This window comes from Eublepharis macularius, chromosome 13 (genome assembly GCF_028583425.1).
Source record: "Eublepharis macularius isolate TG4126 chromosome 13, MPM_Emac_v1.0, whole genome shotgun sequence".
Lineage (NCBI taxonomy): Eukaryota > Metazoa > Chordata > Lepidosauria > Squamata > Eublepharidae > Eublepharis > Eublepharis macularius.
This window is the reverse complement of record NC_072802.1, coordinates 20,973,673-20,989,445: the sequence shown is the minus strand read 5'-3', so window position 1 is coordinate 20,989,445 and position 15,773 is coordinate 20,973,673. Positions and strand designations below refer to the sequence as shown.

Genomic DNA, 15,773 nt, shown 5'->3' with positions numbered 1-15,773 from the left:
ATTAAAAGACCTTGCACTATATTTAGATTTGTCTATTGATTTCCACGAGCAAAGAATAATTAATCGTGCAGTACAAAATTCTACTAATTTAACTCTGTCCCGGGCTAATTAGGAAGTTAAATGTGAGGGGGGGTGTTCTCCCCCTAAATAATCTGTTTATGGTTTTCCCCATCTTGCTAAAAAGACAGTTTAGGAGTTCTCCCCCCCACCCTTTACAAAACCTGGGGAGAGAAAAGAAAGAAAGAAAGGTTACCGCCAATTTAAAAGCTTCAGTCTCTTTGACATTGCTGGCAATGTATGGGAACATTAACGCATCTGTCAGGATAACAAGCTAAGAATAACATCTAGACATCAAACCGAGCAGAGAATCTATCTGAAGTGATTCATTCTGATCCGTCTCGTTGATTTATTAAACACAGGGCAACATCTGCAGCCTCACAGAGCCGCTTGGCAAAATTAATGCAAGATCAATTCAAATGGGAAAAAAAGGTGCAAAAAGAGATAAATCAAAACACAATTTGCATGCAGTTCCACAATCAGGCTTATTGGGGGCAAATGCTTCATTTCCCTTCCCAGAGCCAATGAGTTTAAATGTGTGTCTGTATTTTATATCCGCCCCCCCCCTCCGCCTATTCTTTTCAGAATTGGAGGATTTGAAATGACACTGAAGAGTTCTTCTGCAGGCTGAGACGGTGAAAGGGAGGAAACACACAGAGAAGAAATTATTCCAAAGACCTTTTGAATATGTTGCAAGAATGCTGTTAATGCCTAATTTTATTTATTTTATTTATTTATTTATTTGCTTTAAGAGCACAGAAAGGGGAACGGGTCCTTTAAGAGACGCTGGGGAGGAGGAAGATTTGCTAAGAAAATGCTTCTATAAAAACTCAAATGTGAGACAAAAATGCACAAACATTTCCCTTTCTTGCAAGGGTGGGGGGCAGCATTTCAACTGCAGCTGAAAAGATCTAGAGCTCTTGGAAACGACACCATTTTTTAATCACTGTTCCTTCAGATTTCCCCTAAAAATAACCCTGTAAGATATTCAAAGGCAAATAAGTTCAAAATATTTTTCTGTTATCTCTCAGAAGTGTGTGTGGGGGGGGGGGGGTGTCCTCTCTCCCTCTAAACACTTAACATTTGCACCAGTAACAGAATTTCCACAATGCATGTCAAATGTCTGTATCTCCTCAAATTTACAACAGACCCATAAGGTTATGCCCATTCTGCAGAAAAGAGGTTACTGGTAAGAGAATGGTGGCTAAGGCGAGACTGCAACCAGGGACTTCCCACCACATATTCTTAACCATTACATTACGCTAGCTCAAAACCAAGAGTCCCATCCAGTAGCAAATTAATATTTTCCCGAATAATATCAAGCCTTTTTCAAAAATCAGTTATTTAATTAACATCTTTGGGAAAGTATGAATCTACGTGAACAAAGTCAGCAAAGAAAAACCAGCGCCTTTTTGGTAAGAAGGCATTACAGGTCAATACGCATATTAAAATCTGTGGAGTGGCATGTGACAAGAATGCCCTAATTATAACTCTGACAACATTCCTTGAATATAAACGGCCAAACGGACTTTGCAGGGCTTCTCTGAACAGGCTTCACAACCAAATGCAAAACAATCAAGTGTGTCCAAAGCAAAAATGTGTTCCAACAAAAGCTCCTGCGTAGTGAAGGAGCATGCAAAAGTTAGCCATTTTTAAAACTGAATGGTGGTTTCTCTCCTTTCAAACACTTTTCTCTCTTGTATTAGAAAAGAGCATTTCTCGACATTCAACATCAACACACATTTCAGAGATGTGAGTTAACACACGGCAGCTACTCTCAAATCCTTGGCTATGTTTATCTAGAAAGAAGATTCAACTGGGACTGTACCCAAATTGTTTTAATACCTATTGCCCAGCTCCTGAAACTTAGAGACATAAATGTTTACTCAGAAGCCCCTATTATTTCAATAGGGCATCCTTCCAAGTATTTTTGCTGACTTTAAATATGAACCATTTACAAAGTTCTAGATCCTTGGAAATAATTCCAGGCGACTCTAACAGACAAGGAGTAGGACTTTTTTGGGAAATACAACGTTATCATGTACCCTACAACACCAACCCTGCCGTAGAAAGATCGCAAGAATAAATAAGGCAGTAATCGGCTAAATTCAAGACTGCGCTATCATTTTAAATAATTGTGGCCAGTCCAAAAAAGCAGAAAAGCAAGTAGTGGAAAATATACAGATTACCACAGCAGTTTTAAACATAGTACAAAATTCTCTTAATTTCAATGGGACTTTTATACAAGACATTTAAGATTTGGGGAACCTTTATTTCTTTTCTTTTTTTTATAAAAACACTCTTGCTTAAATCAAAGTTCTCCCTTTGGCTAAAAAAGGTTCAGAATGCCATTTCAAAGAGAACGTTGCAGTCAATTTCATACCAAGACCATCTGAAATCTCCATAGCCAAAAAGAATGTACACCCAAAAACAGCAGGATGCAAATGACTGAGTGGTATTTTTGGAAGAATGCATACGCAAAGATTTATCCCGAGCGCCCAATGACATCATGAATAAGGTCACCTTTCCAGGTGCAGGAACATAACTCTACAAATTTTGACCCCGTATATAAGAACACAACATTTAATTAGTAACATATGAACAGGCCTAATTAAGATAGACTGACCCAAGGAAGGGAGAACTCCAACATCTATGGTTTATTGGCATTGCACTATTTGTTTTAATGAATTTAATTATTTGTTAACCGTGGTTAAAAACAACACTAAAACAGGCAACCTTACAACAGCACAATGCATAATATTAAAACAGAGTAGTTCCCTTTCTTTTAACTTGCTCAGGAAACAGGTTGTTTCACAAACACCTCAAGAACTTGAGAGCCTGTTTGAAGACAGCCCTGTACCAGAGTTACAGGACAAGTGGAAATAGCTAGAAGGACCCCCCCCCAAAAAAACACAAGATTTGTTACGACAGATTCTATATGACATACACAGCCACAGCACAGTTCTTCCTGAATGCCTTTTTTGCTGATTTCTTTCCACTAGTTAATTTCTTTTATCATTCACAGTTCACACTGTTCCATTCTCCACAATTTATCTTTCTTCCAGGCCACCCAATCATGTGGGTCCATCCCTCCATCCAATTCCAAAGCCCCCTCAATTGGCTTTTTCTCAATGTCTCTGCACCTCCAAACCCATCTTCTACTCAGAGCCACGATGCTTTCGTAAGGCAACGCAGCCCTAAGCTAGAACCAAACCGGTTGTGACAACTGCAAAAGACTTCGGTTGGAGCCCTACAGTTTCCAGTGATTTCTGTGCAGTTGTGTATTCTTATTTGCAAAGCATGTGGCTTTGGGGGAAAGGGCGGCTCCAAAGTCAAGTTCTGTGGAGCCAAACTCAAAGTTAACATCCAAACAGGTGCTTCAGATGCATCCATTCCTGGTAGCATTCATGACTTTTCCCCCTTTAAACCACAGGCCTTTCCCCCATATTACAAATTACTTTTTGAAAGTCAAAAAAACCACTTTGGGTACACAGATCTAGTTGTGCAGTTCTTGGACTCAGTTTTGCTCGAACATTGGCTAGTTTTAAAAACAGCAGTATTTTTCTGATTCACTTGCTACAGAAAAACTAGATATGTGCACTTCCCAGAGATCTTCTCCCATTTGATCAAACTGTACCTACAAAGTTAACAGTCCTGAGACAGAAGCATTACATCACAGACAAACCAATGTTATTGAAATCAACCCTGGACAGTGAGAGTAAAGGGTAAAAACTGGCAGGAAACAACTGTAAAATTGTACCTGTTACCAAAACAACAATTAGCACACAGCGATCAAAGGCCTAGTCCTGTGTGGGTAAAGAACTTCTGAGGAACACAGCCTATTCTGAGTACAGCTATTGTACAAAAGACCAGCATTTTTTCAAACAACGAGGTCTCAGGATAAACAACCACCTGACTGCAAATGCAGAGAAAAAGTTGCAAAACATTTGCCTGACACTGAGTCACAGCAGACCTACTCAAACTGCCATGTGGTTTTAACGCACACACACTGCTCACTTGCAAAAGCACAGGAGCTTTTAATGCAAGCTTTGCCCTGCAGGAGAGAAGGCACTTTTAAAAAACGAAAGAAAATCTGATTCAACGGTCTTTAGGACCTATCATGTTTCTGACTTATTATCATGTCCAGAAGGTTTGTGCTTATGAGCGGATTTATAAAAGAAAGGAATTTATACAATCATAAAGGAAGGACCCCTAAAACCTAGAGAAAGCTGCCAGCAAATTGAAGGGTCAATAGCAAATGAGACTTTACTAGTTCTGAAAATGCAAGCAGAGCAAAGCCTACAAATGCTGCTAACTAACTGGGCGAAGTCAAGGGAGATTATCCTAGAGTTATACTAAGCAACAGTTAGTCTATAAACATGCAATGCTTTTCTTAACCACACAATGCTCTCTTGTCATTCGCCCCCTTCCCCAATCTCATTTGCTGCCCTGCTTAACTTCCCATGCAGAAGTAATATATTCCCATCCTCCAGCAAACGGAGACATTGTAAGACAGAAAGTTTCATCAATGAAATAAAAAGGTCTAACTGGAAACGTCCCTCTCCACTCACACCCCCACCCACCAGTTGTAATGAAAACATTAAATGGCACGGGCGCTCCTGAATACAGTGGAATATATCTTTTCCGACATGTCCCTGTTGCAAAACAACTGCCAAACTATTGCAAAAGGAAAGATTGCCAACCCTATTTTTTTCTGCGAATTGGACATGTAGTCCTCTCCAGTTATCAAGGCAGTCATCTCGCCCTGGGCAAGCTGACGGGATAATCCCCAAACATTTAAAACAACCTCAAGAGGTTTGGAACACCAAATGTGTGTGCGCACACCCCTCTGTCATATCATTGTTAGAAAAAGTTGTGACACACTTTCCCGCCTGCTTTGCATAATCTCATTCAGCCCCAACCCCCCTCCCCCAAGTCAGGCAAAGAGTACCCTAATGAGGACGCAATCCCATTGAGCTTCTGCGGTTTAGGGGTCAATGATCCGAGATGACCATATGGGCCTACGGAGCTGGTTCAGTAAACCTTCGGCAAATCTTTTGCTGAATGGAACATGCTCCCATGGCGCCCGCTTCCAGCCTGACCCTACTGGATTCCCTGTTTGTAGCCCTCAGATGCAGGGCAGCTGGTGTTCTCAGGAACAACAAAACAGTCATTTGGCCTGCTGGACAGCATCCCCAAATGTGGAAGGGGCACGTGGGCGTGGGGATACGCGGGCATGGGATCAAGGGTTTAGCAGTCGCAATAAGCAAAATTCAGAGAGAAAGAACAGCCACAAGGAAAGAAACGCCTGTGATGGCGTTATACTTGTTTATGTACAAGATTTGGAGTGCAGTTTGGAGGGGGGGGGGTGGCAAACAAAAGCTTATTTGGAAAAATAAAGAGGAAAAGTTTTTTAAAAGTTCCCCAAATTATGCTTCTATTTAACTCTTCCTTGTGCAAGCTCAGAGTGCTTCATGCAGGGCTCCCAGGAAGAATCCCATCCAATGGGATTGATCCCGGAAAAGAACATTTCTCCGGAGCTGCACTGCATCAAGTCATTGAACTCTTGTCTCCAATTCCAAAAATCACTTTAAAAGGCAACAAGGTGATACAGGATCACAAACAGCTTAAAGTCCCACTGCCTTCAACCCTACTTCCTTCCAGGTAACCCTACTTCAGATCCTCCACTTTGAAATCTATTTGTTTGGAAAACAAAACTTTGTTTCCAAAGCAAGCTACTTTCCCGGAAGGAAATAGTGCAGTCCTGAACACTTAGAAAGTCTGTAGAGATCAACTCCACAGGACTTTCTTCCAAAGACTGTCCCAATCAGAGCCCAGCATCCTAGTATAATAATTCCACCATTTCCCCTCCACCACCCCATCCCTAAGAAGAAGTGAGCCATAACTCGCGAAAGCTCATACCCTACCACACATTTTGTTAGTCTTACGGGTGCTTCTGGACTCTTGATCTTTTCTACTGCTACAGACAGACACGGCTACTCATCTTGATCCATCCCTAAGATGTATTACTTTGCAGAACACACAAGAAGAAAAACCTCAGAGTTCATCTGCGCACTGCAGTGCCTAGCATAATGTGCGAACCTGGCCTGAGATCCTCACACCCTGGAGGGGAGCATCCAACATCACAGCTTTTCTTTTAAGATAAGCCCTGCGGTTTCTAGAGTCCAAACCGCCTAGAAAGGCAACTTAGCGCCATGAATTTAAATAAAGGTATTTCGCGGCAGCCCAAGCCAAGTGATGTCAACGGGCGCTACTCGCGAGCAAGTTCATCTAGAGCGGCAAAGCGTCTCTCCAATCCAGAAAGGGCGATTCTTAGCCCGGCAGACGCAGCGTCAAAAGACCCCCGTGCCAAGCAGCACCAGCCCGTCCGGGCACAGACCGAACATCGGCCCCGCAGCCCTCCAGCCACGACGGCCCTGCAGTGCTGTCCGCTCCAAACTTTGCACGTTCCTCGGGACAGACAGCCCCCGCCCGGCCACCGGCCTCCACCCAAGCAGGGCCGGAGGAAGTTTTCTGCCCCCCCCCCCCAACTTAACAAAGCCCGACTCCAGGGCGCAGCTGCCTTCCAAGGCAGCCAAGCCCTGAAAGCCCCAGTTTTGCTCGGAAGCCAGTCCCAGCGGTCCAACGGGGCTTTCCCCGCGGGACAGAAAGCGGCCCCGAAAGCGAAGGGACTCGGTTGCCAAGCCCACCCGGGACCTTCCCCGCTTGCTTTAACTTTTGCGACCAGGCCCGCTCGCCCCCCGCTCTCGTCCCGGAGCATCTAACGGACTTTCGGCGGCACCAGGTTGCGTCGCGACGGACTAACCCCTCTCCCTCCCCGGCCCGTTGCGCTGGAAGAGTTTCACCGCTTCGAGGCCGGAGCAGGCTCGGCCCGCGCCGCCCACCAGCCCTGCGAGGCAGGCCCCCGCCCGCCCGAGCGCCGCGCCGCGCCGGCCCGCCTCACCTGGCGTTGGTGCAGTCGTTGTACAAAGTTTCGAAGTCCTTCCTGGTGATGAGCTTGCAGCGGTTGACGCCGGGCTGGATGGCGCCCAGGCCGCGCAGGATGCGCACCTGCTCCACCGTGCAGACGACGGGCGCGATGTCGAGGCGCTTGAGCTTGGTGTAGACGGTGTGCAGCCCGCCGACCAGGTGCTTGAGGAAGAGGTCGAAGACCTGCGGCAGGCAGATCAGCTCCTGGCCCTCCACCAGGAACGAGGCCACCTTCACCCCGTGCAAATCCACCATCTTGCACTCGTTGCCCCCGCCGCCCGCCGGCCCGCCGCCGCCGCCCGCGAAGCCCGGCCCCAGGCTGCCGGCCAGGCGCGGCGACTCGGCCGGGCTGGCGGCGTACAGCGGCTCGGCCCGGAACAAGCCCCCCGCGCCGCAGCCGCCCGCCGCGCCGCCGCCCGCCGCCGGGATGGCCGGCGGCGACGACACGGCCATGCTCTCCGCCGCCGCCGCCGCCGCGCCCGCGTCCAGCCCGGCCGGCTCCACTTTCGCGCTCTGGCGCCCGGCGGGCGAGGCGAGGGCGAGGGCGAGGGGCGGGCGAGGAGGAGCGCACAGCCCGCCGCCCGCGCTCCCACCAGCCCGGCCGGCCGCAGTCGCCGCCCCGGGGGCGGGGAAGGGGCGGGAGCGCCGCGCCCGCCGGCCAATGCGCCGCGCTCCGGGCAGAGGCGAGGCGGCACCTGTGGGCGGCCGCGCTCGCTTGCTCGCGAGTAAGGCGGCCGGGCCGGAGCGCTGCGAAGAGTTCGGGGCGAGGCGAGCAAGAGCCCGGCCCGGCGGCCCTTGGCGGAGCAGCCCGAGCGCCAGGCGGGGCGCTCGGGACTGGCGAGCCCAAGAGGCCTTTAGGGTCCGGCAGGAGCGGAGCGCAGCGGCGCCGCGAAACCCCACGCGATGCCCTGGGCTGCGCTGGGCGCGCTCCGGACCCCCCTGGGAAGTCACTCGCGGTTCCTATTGCGCAGGAATGGCTTCGCTCGCCCCGTGAGCGGGGGCTAAGCTGGGGCTGGCACTTTCTTCCGCCTGAAGTTGCCTCCGCTCCGAGCTGCGCGCCGCTGGCCTGGAGAGCCGCCGCCCGCTAGTTTCAGGCTACAGCAGAAGAGTGCGCTTCGCTCCCGTGTTCGTCGCGCTCGCCTTCCGCCGCAATATATCCGCTCCGCCAGGCCGAGCTTGGGCATAAGCCTCGCTTGGGTCTTGCTCTCAACTCAGTGGCGCGGAGCTGCCGCTTCCCTTCCCAGCGTTGAAGCGCGCACGGGATTGCCGTTTAAAGCAAAGAGAGGAGGGACGAGCGAGGGGTTGGGATTCAGTCCAAAGCCACCTCGTCGGTAGACACGAGGGAGCCAGACCCGAGCTGTTTATTCGTTTGGAGTATTTTAGATCCTCCGGATCTGAGCTCAGTAGCACCTTAGAGACCAACAAGGTTTTCAGGGTCGAAGCTTTCAAGAGTCAAGGAGTGGGATAGGAAAGATAGGAGACTCCTGTCTTTTCCCACTCCTATAACAGAAGAAGGGAACTTTGGCTTTCAGAAGCTTATATCCTGGAAAATCTAAGGTGCCACTGGACTGCTGGACTGCAGACTCCCACGCCTGCCTACCTGAAACTGTTTCAGATCCTGGTTCAGCATCATATCATCATCAAGGCAACTTACAAATCAAAACAATAATTTCATTATTTATTTATTTTTAAATCCCAGAAATGAACCATCAACACAAGCCTTCAAGCAAGAACCACATTCAACAGGGGTACTCGGAGTTGTATCAGAAAAAGAAATCAAGTATGGTCAGTGTTTGGGAAGGAAGTTAGGATTACTCAGAAGTAAGTTGCTGAGTTCAATGGGACTCCTAAGGCTGTGCCTGAGACCAAAACTTCACCAGTGGATCCAGATCTCAAAACTTCACCAGTGGATCCAGATCCCATTACCTACTTCCCGTGCAGTCTTTAGCGGAATGACATAAATCCACTGAAGTAAATGGGTTTAGAAGGGTCTAACTCTGTTAAGAATTGTGCTGAAGAGCACAGAAATGCCGGCTTTTCTATTTCACTAAGCTAGACAGCCATTGGAAAAACTGCTTTGGAATCAAACAGATTCAGGTTGCAATCTTAAGAATACTTTCTTGAGAATAAATCCCACGGTATTGGGGAGAGGGGGCTTTCTTCTCAATAAACATGTTTTATTCTTTCACTCCTCCCTTTATCCTCAGAACATTTAACAAAATAACAACAGATCTTTAAACTACTATTTGAAGAATTGAATAAAACAAAAGAATTTACGATTCCAGTTGTTACAGTACAATCCTATACTGGAATCCTATAAGACTGCACTGTATGTCCAGCAAGAAAATAATCTTATCAAATGATCATGTGAGGAGAAAATGGAGAAGAGGAAAACCATGTGAGTTGCTTTGGGTCCCCGTTGCCGAGTAAAAATAAATGAATAAATAAAAGTAAACATAAAATGACAGCAACTAGGATCAGTTACAAATTAATGACAGCAAGGGAGACAATGGCAACGTTACCGATAAAAGCAGAGATTGCAAAATCAGCCATCAAACAAACCTTGGTGCTGAAAAATCAGACATCATAACCTTGCCATTACCCTTTACTGTGACGGACTTGCTAGCTCAATAGTATCTGCTGGGACATCCCTTTCCCAACCTCCTTTAACTGGAGATGCCAAGGATTAAACCTACGCATGTAACGTATGTACTTTACCACTGAGCCCCAGCCCCTCCACAAGGGACAGGCATACAGCAAAGGATGTCCCAGAACCAAGCCTGAGAAAGTCTGAGGACCCCACCTTGCTTCTGAAGGTGGGGTCCCACAGAGAAGGGCCTTAAGGAAGCGTGTTGGAGATCAAATGCTTCACTTCCTCATTTCCAAGGAAAGGAGTTTAGAGATGTGTGGAAAGCCCACGTGGACTTGCAAGCCAGGTGTTAAGAAACGGGATTAATTTAATTAAACATAAAGAGGGGATCGATAGGATTGACTTCCAAGCAGAGGAGTCTGGGAGAGAAAGCATGCTTACATGCAAACGAGAGCTGCTTCAGGGAGCAACACGGCGACTGCACGGTACTAGTAGTGTGTCACCCAGTTCTTGCAAATAGAAGCAAATTTTGGCATCGACATACAAGACCTCCTTAGTGGATCAGGAAACATGCTCAGAATGGGTATACAGTAGAGGTGCAGCTAGATGCAAATCCACATTATGATGCACATCCAGATAGAAAGCAACTGACGCATAGCCCATCTATGCTAACGCATAGCCACGCAAACAAGCATGGCAGATGTCTGAGATGGCCCAATGAAAAGGGCGCCCATCATGCCAGCTCCCCATATAACCCAGGTGCACCCAGAGATCTCAGAGCCATTGCAGGGGGCTCTGTAAACCTTAAGCCAGCCCTAGTGGGAGTAGACAGTGACTTCGGCGACGTGTCTCCATTCCTACCTGTTATGCTCAACAGATCTGCACCACCAATACTGGTTTTATAGTCAAAGCAATCTGTATTTTTAAGTTATTTTCAAAGAAGGAACTGGTATGCATTAAAATATGGATTAAGTATTAATTTTTATTATGTCCTGCATTTTTATAAGTAAATGTTAACATATGGTTATATAAAAAGAGCATTATATTCTGTGTGTATGGGGCGATTGTTTCACATAGATACTGTTTTTATAATCATAAGAGCATTTGGAAATCTCATATCTTCAGTGTTTTTATTTTACTATTTAACAAAAATTAAAAAGGAAGAAACGCAGTATGTCATTCATTACAACATAGCTAGATTGTCTCAGTTTAAGATTATAACATTAACACTGAAATCCTAAACAGTCTTACTCAAGTCTAAGCCCATTGATTTCAACTCTGCTTAGGATTTCACTGTAATTCATTGTCATTAACTGCAGTGCCATACTTAACACATAAATACATATATGCTGATTGAGCACCTGATAAAGAGAGTCATCTACAAAGGCAATGAATTTTATATGGATACAGCAAGTTCCATTAGATTCTGAGTAGGATCCTGAGTAGATCTGTTTAGGATGTCACTGTAAATCTGTTGGCGTTTTCAAGTGCCATAACATTACACTTGTTTTTTCTTCTAGCTACCCCACTGGAACATAAAAGAGAAATTGCCAGCATAACAAGCAAGAGGAGGGGTTGTGGCTCAGAGGTAAAGTACATTACCTGCATGTAGAAGGTGCCCGTTCAATTCCTAGCACCACTTCCATTAAGGGATCACAGATACTAGAAAAAAAAGTGGGCAGAGCTAAATTAGAGGGACCAGTGGTCAAACTTAGTATAAGAATGTCCAAGATCACCTTTTGCGATACCAATGTAAAGCTAATTCTTTGGGATGCTATGGCAAACCTCCCAGCAATGGTGTGCATTAAATTCAGATACCAAATAAACGATTCATAATCTAAGAATGAAATACTGTTAAGGATTTTCTTCAGAAACTTTCTCCCTGGGCAAGAAGTTAGGAAGGACATAATGTATAATATGTGCAATATCCTTCACAAATAAACAAGCAACTACACTTGGAGACATTATATCACTGAACTGGGATGTATATATGTTGTAGAACTGAAACTTACCTAGGGAGAGAATGAGTTAGAAGAATAAGGAAGGAGAAGAAGAAGAAATGACATCTTTCTTTCCAACGGAGAAAGTTGATTCCCCCCCCCTTCCTGGAACTGTCATAATATTATTTTGGAATTCCTGCAATGGTATATTTCAGTTCTTAACAGCTGGTCCAGACAAGCAGGTATATCACAGGACTTTGAAACGCTTCATGCAAGCATACTTCCGAATGAAGGTGACCTGCTTCTCTCTCTGGTTGTGAGCTGTGTCACCTGCATACACTGCCACCTGGAATAGCTGCTCATCATCAAAACGGTGCAGGGACCTAAGATCCAAAAATGAGCTTACACTTTTATAGAGCAGGCAGTCGGTTCTTAAACTGTGGGAATCAGTTGTACAGTATGCATACCTGTATGCCAGATTTGGACAGTAAGCTGTCTGTGCAGATATTCAAGCTGGGGTGAGCATACCAGGTGGGAGGGGCAGAGCACGCCCTCCCTCCCCACCAGATGTAATAAGTCGCTTTCATATTGTCATGAATAACTGGCATAATCCAAGTTACAATCCTATCATGTGTTCTAACTTCTGCCTGGAGCTGCCTTTGAAAACAATTGGGAAGTTTCTATTTAGTGCAAAATACAGCAGCCAGATTGCTAAGTAGAGTGAATTATACAAATTGTATTAGTCAGTCTTAAGACAATGACACTGTTTATGTGTTTGCTTCAAAGCCCAGTTCAAAGTGTTTGGTACCTTTGAAGCCTTGAACAGTTCGAGACCGAGGACTTCCTGCCTGTCAAGCTAAGAGGTCATCTGAGGCCTTGCTCCATCTCCCACCCTTACTGGAGGTGAAGCTGTTGGAATAGAAACAACTCAGCATGCCTGGACGCTGGGGGGCACTATTTTCCCTTTATAGTAGAAGCTGAATATGTACTTGCGTGATGCTTCTCTTTGTTTTGCTAGAAGCTTCTGACTTCTCTTTATGTGCCCTTTTGTTCTCTCTCTCTCTCTCTCTCTCTCTCTCTCTCTCTCTCTCTCTCTCTCTCTCTCCTGGTCTTGCAAGAAGCAAGATGTTTTTTGCATAGCAATCCCATCAAATCTGCTAAGATGCATGGCATATCCGCATCCATGAACAACCCGATTAGCTGGCTACTTGTATTAAGGAACAGTGTGATTTAGATGGTTGTTGTGGATTGTGTATAGCCATGGTCTTGGAGCTACACCTCTGAAGATGCCAATCACAGCTGCTGGTGAAACGTCAGGAACTACAATGCCAAGACCACGGCTATACAGCCCAGAAAATCCACAACAACCATCGTTCTCCGGCCGTGAAAGCCTTCGACAATATAGTGTGATTTAGATTAGGATTCTCTGTTCTAGAGTGAATGTGAATCAACTTCTATAAAAAGTAAGTTTTATCTGCTGCAACATACTGGCTTTCTCCACACATGATTCTACTAATAAATATCCCCAATAGAGACAAGCAATATCCAGAGAAAGTGCCTCTTTAGTAGTGCAACCAAATTATGTAACATTCTTTCCTCATCTGTCCTCGGTTGTTAAGCTTTTGGTGATAAGTGAAGATTTTCTTATTTACTCAGGCACTTGGAATGACCAACTCACCGCCGCCTCAGTCTCTTCCAAACTCACATCTGCAAATTTTGTTCATACACCTCCCCACCTCCTTGTCATAGAGGTAGGAGGTGCCTTGAAGGCAGGGCCAGACTGGCCATTTAACTTTCAGGGAAATTTCCCAGTGGGCCACTACCCTAGAGGGCTACTACCGACCAAGAGAAAGCATACCCTTGGACCAGTTGACTTACACTGCTCATCAACAATAGTAAGCAGTATCAGTTGACCAGCTGTCTTTCCCCACCTTACTGCGAGTTTTCAGGAGGAAGCAACGGGTGAGCTTCTACACATTGTTTTCCATCTGAGCTGAAGGGCCACTTCGCTAGGTTTGTTCCAGGGCCATTTCCACCTCCCAATGCACTCCTGAGGGAAGGTCACCTAGTCCAACCCCTCCCCCCTGCTCTGTGCCCAATAAATAGTGGTCCAGCCTCTGTACAAGGACCTCCATTGAGTAGTACTTGAAAAGAACCAGGTGGCCCACCTCCTAACAATTAAAGCCCATTGAGGAAATACTACCCAGGCATTCTGAGCCATCAACCTAACAAAGGAATGAAACAGTGTATGAATCTGTCGGCTCAGATCCTCACAAGAATTTGCAAGATATTGAAAGAATGCGGCCCAATGATAAATGGCCCAATTCGTCTTTGAAATGGCATCAGCGATCACGGGTTGGACCCAGGGCTGCAGTAATGTCTAGTTTGGCCTGGAGTCTTTGACAGCCAAGGCAAATTGTAACCAGCATCAGAGCACATCCTAAGAGACACCTGCCTGTGGCCTGCGTTGTTATTGTTTAGTTACCAACTGAAGACTGTTTGATTCTCCTGTGCTTTTGGTTTCAATCCAATTTAAGGGTTCATTTTACTCTTGTTGTGCTAGGGATTTTTTTAGCATTCCTGCTGCGTTGCATTGATTTGCAACATTCCTTATGAGTTTTCATTTGTAAACTGCTTTCAACAGTTGCAGAACAACTGGCTATACATGTTTTAAATACCTATGGACTGAGCCTGCTCATTTCAATGCAGCGGTAATTGGTTTTAAACCATTGTTGGTTTAAAACCAATTATTCTAACTCTAACCAGTGTTGGTTAGAGTCAGAGCTAAGCTACAAGAGACGAATTACATGAGGACGCATACATGAAGGGAGTTGCAATGTTAGCCAGGAAGCTGAGTTTTAAAATTTCCCCTCTCTACAGAGCCAAGGAAGATGGCTCCTCAGAGCTAATTTCCTCTTTGCCTCCTGAAGGCTCTGTCAGTTTCACCTCCCCTTCATGTGAGCATCCTTGTGTAATTCATCTCTTGTAGTTTAGCTCTGAGAGCCAAGCTACAAGTGACGCCTGACACAGGTTGGACACTTGACAGCTTCCCTCAAGTTTTGATGGGAAATGTAGGCATCCTGGTCTTGCAGCTTGGCTCTCCATTTAATTGAAGTTTACAGAGTGGCAGCCTATGGGAGGGAGAACATGCGGTCGGGAAGGGATTGCAGGTGTTGGGCTCTCGCCGGGCACCCCCCTTCCCCTCTGCTGGGTGAGTATGTGTGGGTTTCTGTAAACTTCAATTAAATGGAGAGCCAAACTGTAAGACCAGGACGCCTACATTTCCTATCAAAACTTGAGGGAAGCTAACAAGTGTCCAACCTGTGTCAGGCATCACTTGTAGCTTGGCTCTCAGACTAGGATTTATGAAACCCAGGTTCAGACGTTCACTCTCCCACGGATGTTTGTCTGGTGACTGGGCCAGTCACTCTTTCACAGTCTAGCCTACCTCACGGGGTTGTTGTTTTGAAGATAACGAGGAGGAGGAGAGTATGATGTTGCAAGCTACCATGGGTCATCACTGGGGGAAATGGTGAGGTATAAATATCTAAATAAATATACAACCTCCAGCAATGCATACCACCCTTTCTGTAATTTATCCTCGCCACGATCCATTGAGATCAGCTACTGACATTTCCATTTTGCAGAACAAGAACAAAGGGCTAGTGGTGGCAAATTCTTGGGCCACCCAAAGAGTTTGTGGCTGACTTTGGTCCACATTCCACCCACTTTTTAGGGATTTGTAGTTTCAGCACAAACAACAACAAACATGTAAAGGACTTCAAACAGGAAATATAAATCTGATTTATAGGTTTTGCATCTTTTTTTATTTTTTTCTCCTTCCTTTCAAGGAATTTTTGCTTTCAGATTAATGAGACTATCAAATTCCACTCTCTGGGATTTTTTTCCCCTTTTGACTTTAATGCCTTCCATAAGCTAAATATATTTCTAAATAAGGCTGAGTTTTTGCAAGGCCAGAGGAAGTCTTGCGCATCAAAACCTCAGCATGTTAGAGTGGCATGAAGCAATATAAAATCATAAAGGCTGTAGTAAAAACGGTACCCTTGAGAGGCGACAATCCATGGAGAGGGGAACCGCACTTACGCTAAGGAAATGCTCAAGGTTTGTGAATTAATGCCCAGCGATGGCCTAGCTCACCTGAGCGTAGAACAAGCGAGTGCATTAGCAGGTATGAT

General features: G+C 45.9%; 1 protein-coding gene across 2 annotated transcripts in view; it reads right to left on the bottom strand.

The window, feature by feature from the left end:
- DACH2 (dachshund family transcription factor 2) overlaps nt 1-7,500 on the bottom strand; it is a 433,444-nt gene extending 425,944 nt beyond the window's left edge. For both annotated transcript variants that reach the window (XM_054996424.1, XM_054996425.1), the window contains exon 1: nt 7,022-7,500. In XM_054996424.1, coding sequence (XP_054852399.1) covers nt 7,022-7,500 — 479 coding nt within the window. The remainder of the gene's footprint in view (nt 1-7,021) is intronic.
- Nucleotides 7,501-15,773: the final 8,273 nt, after the last annotated feature.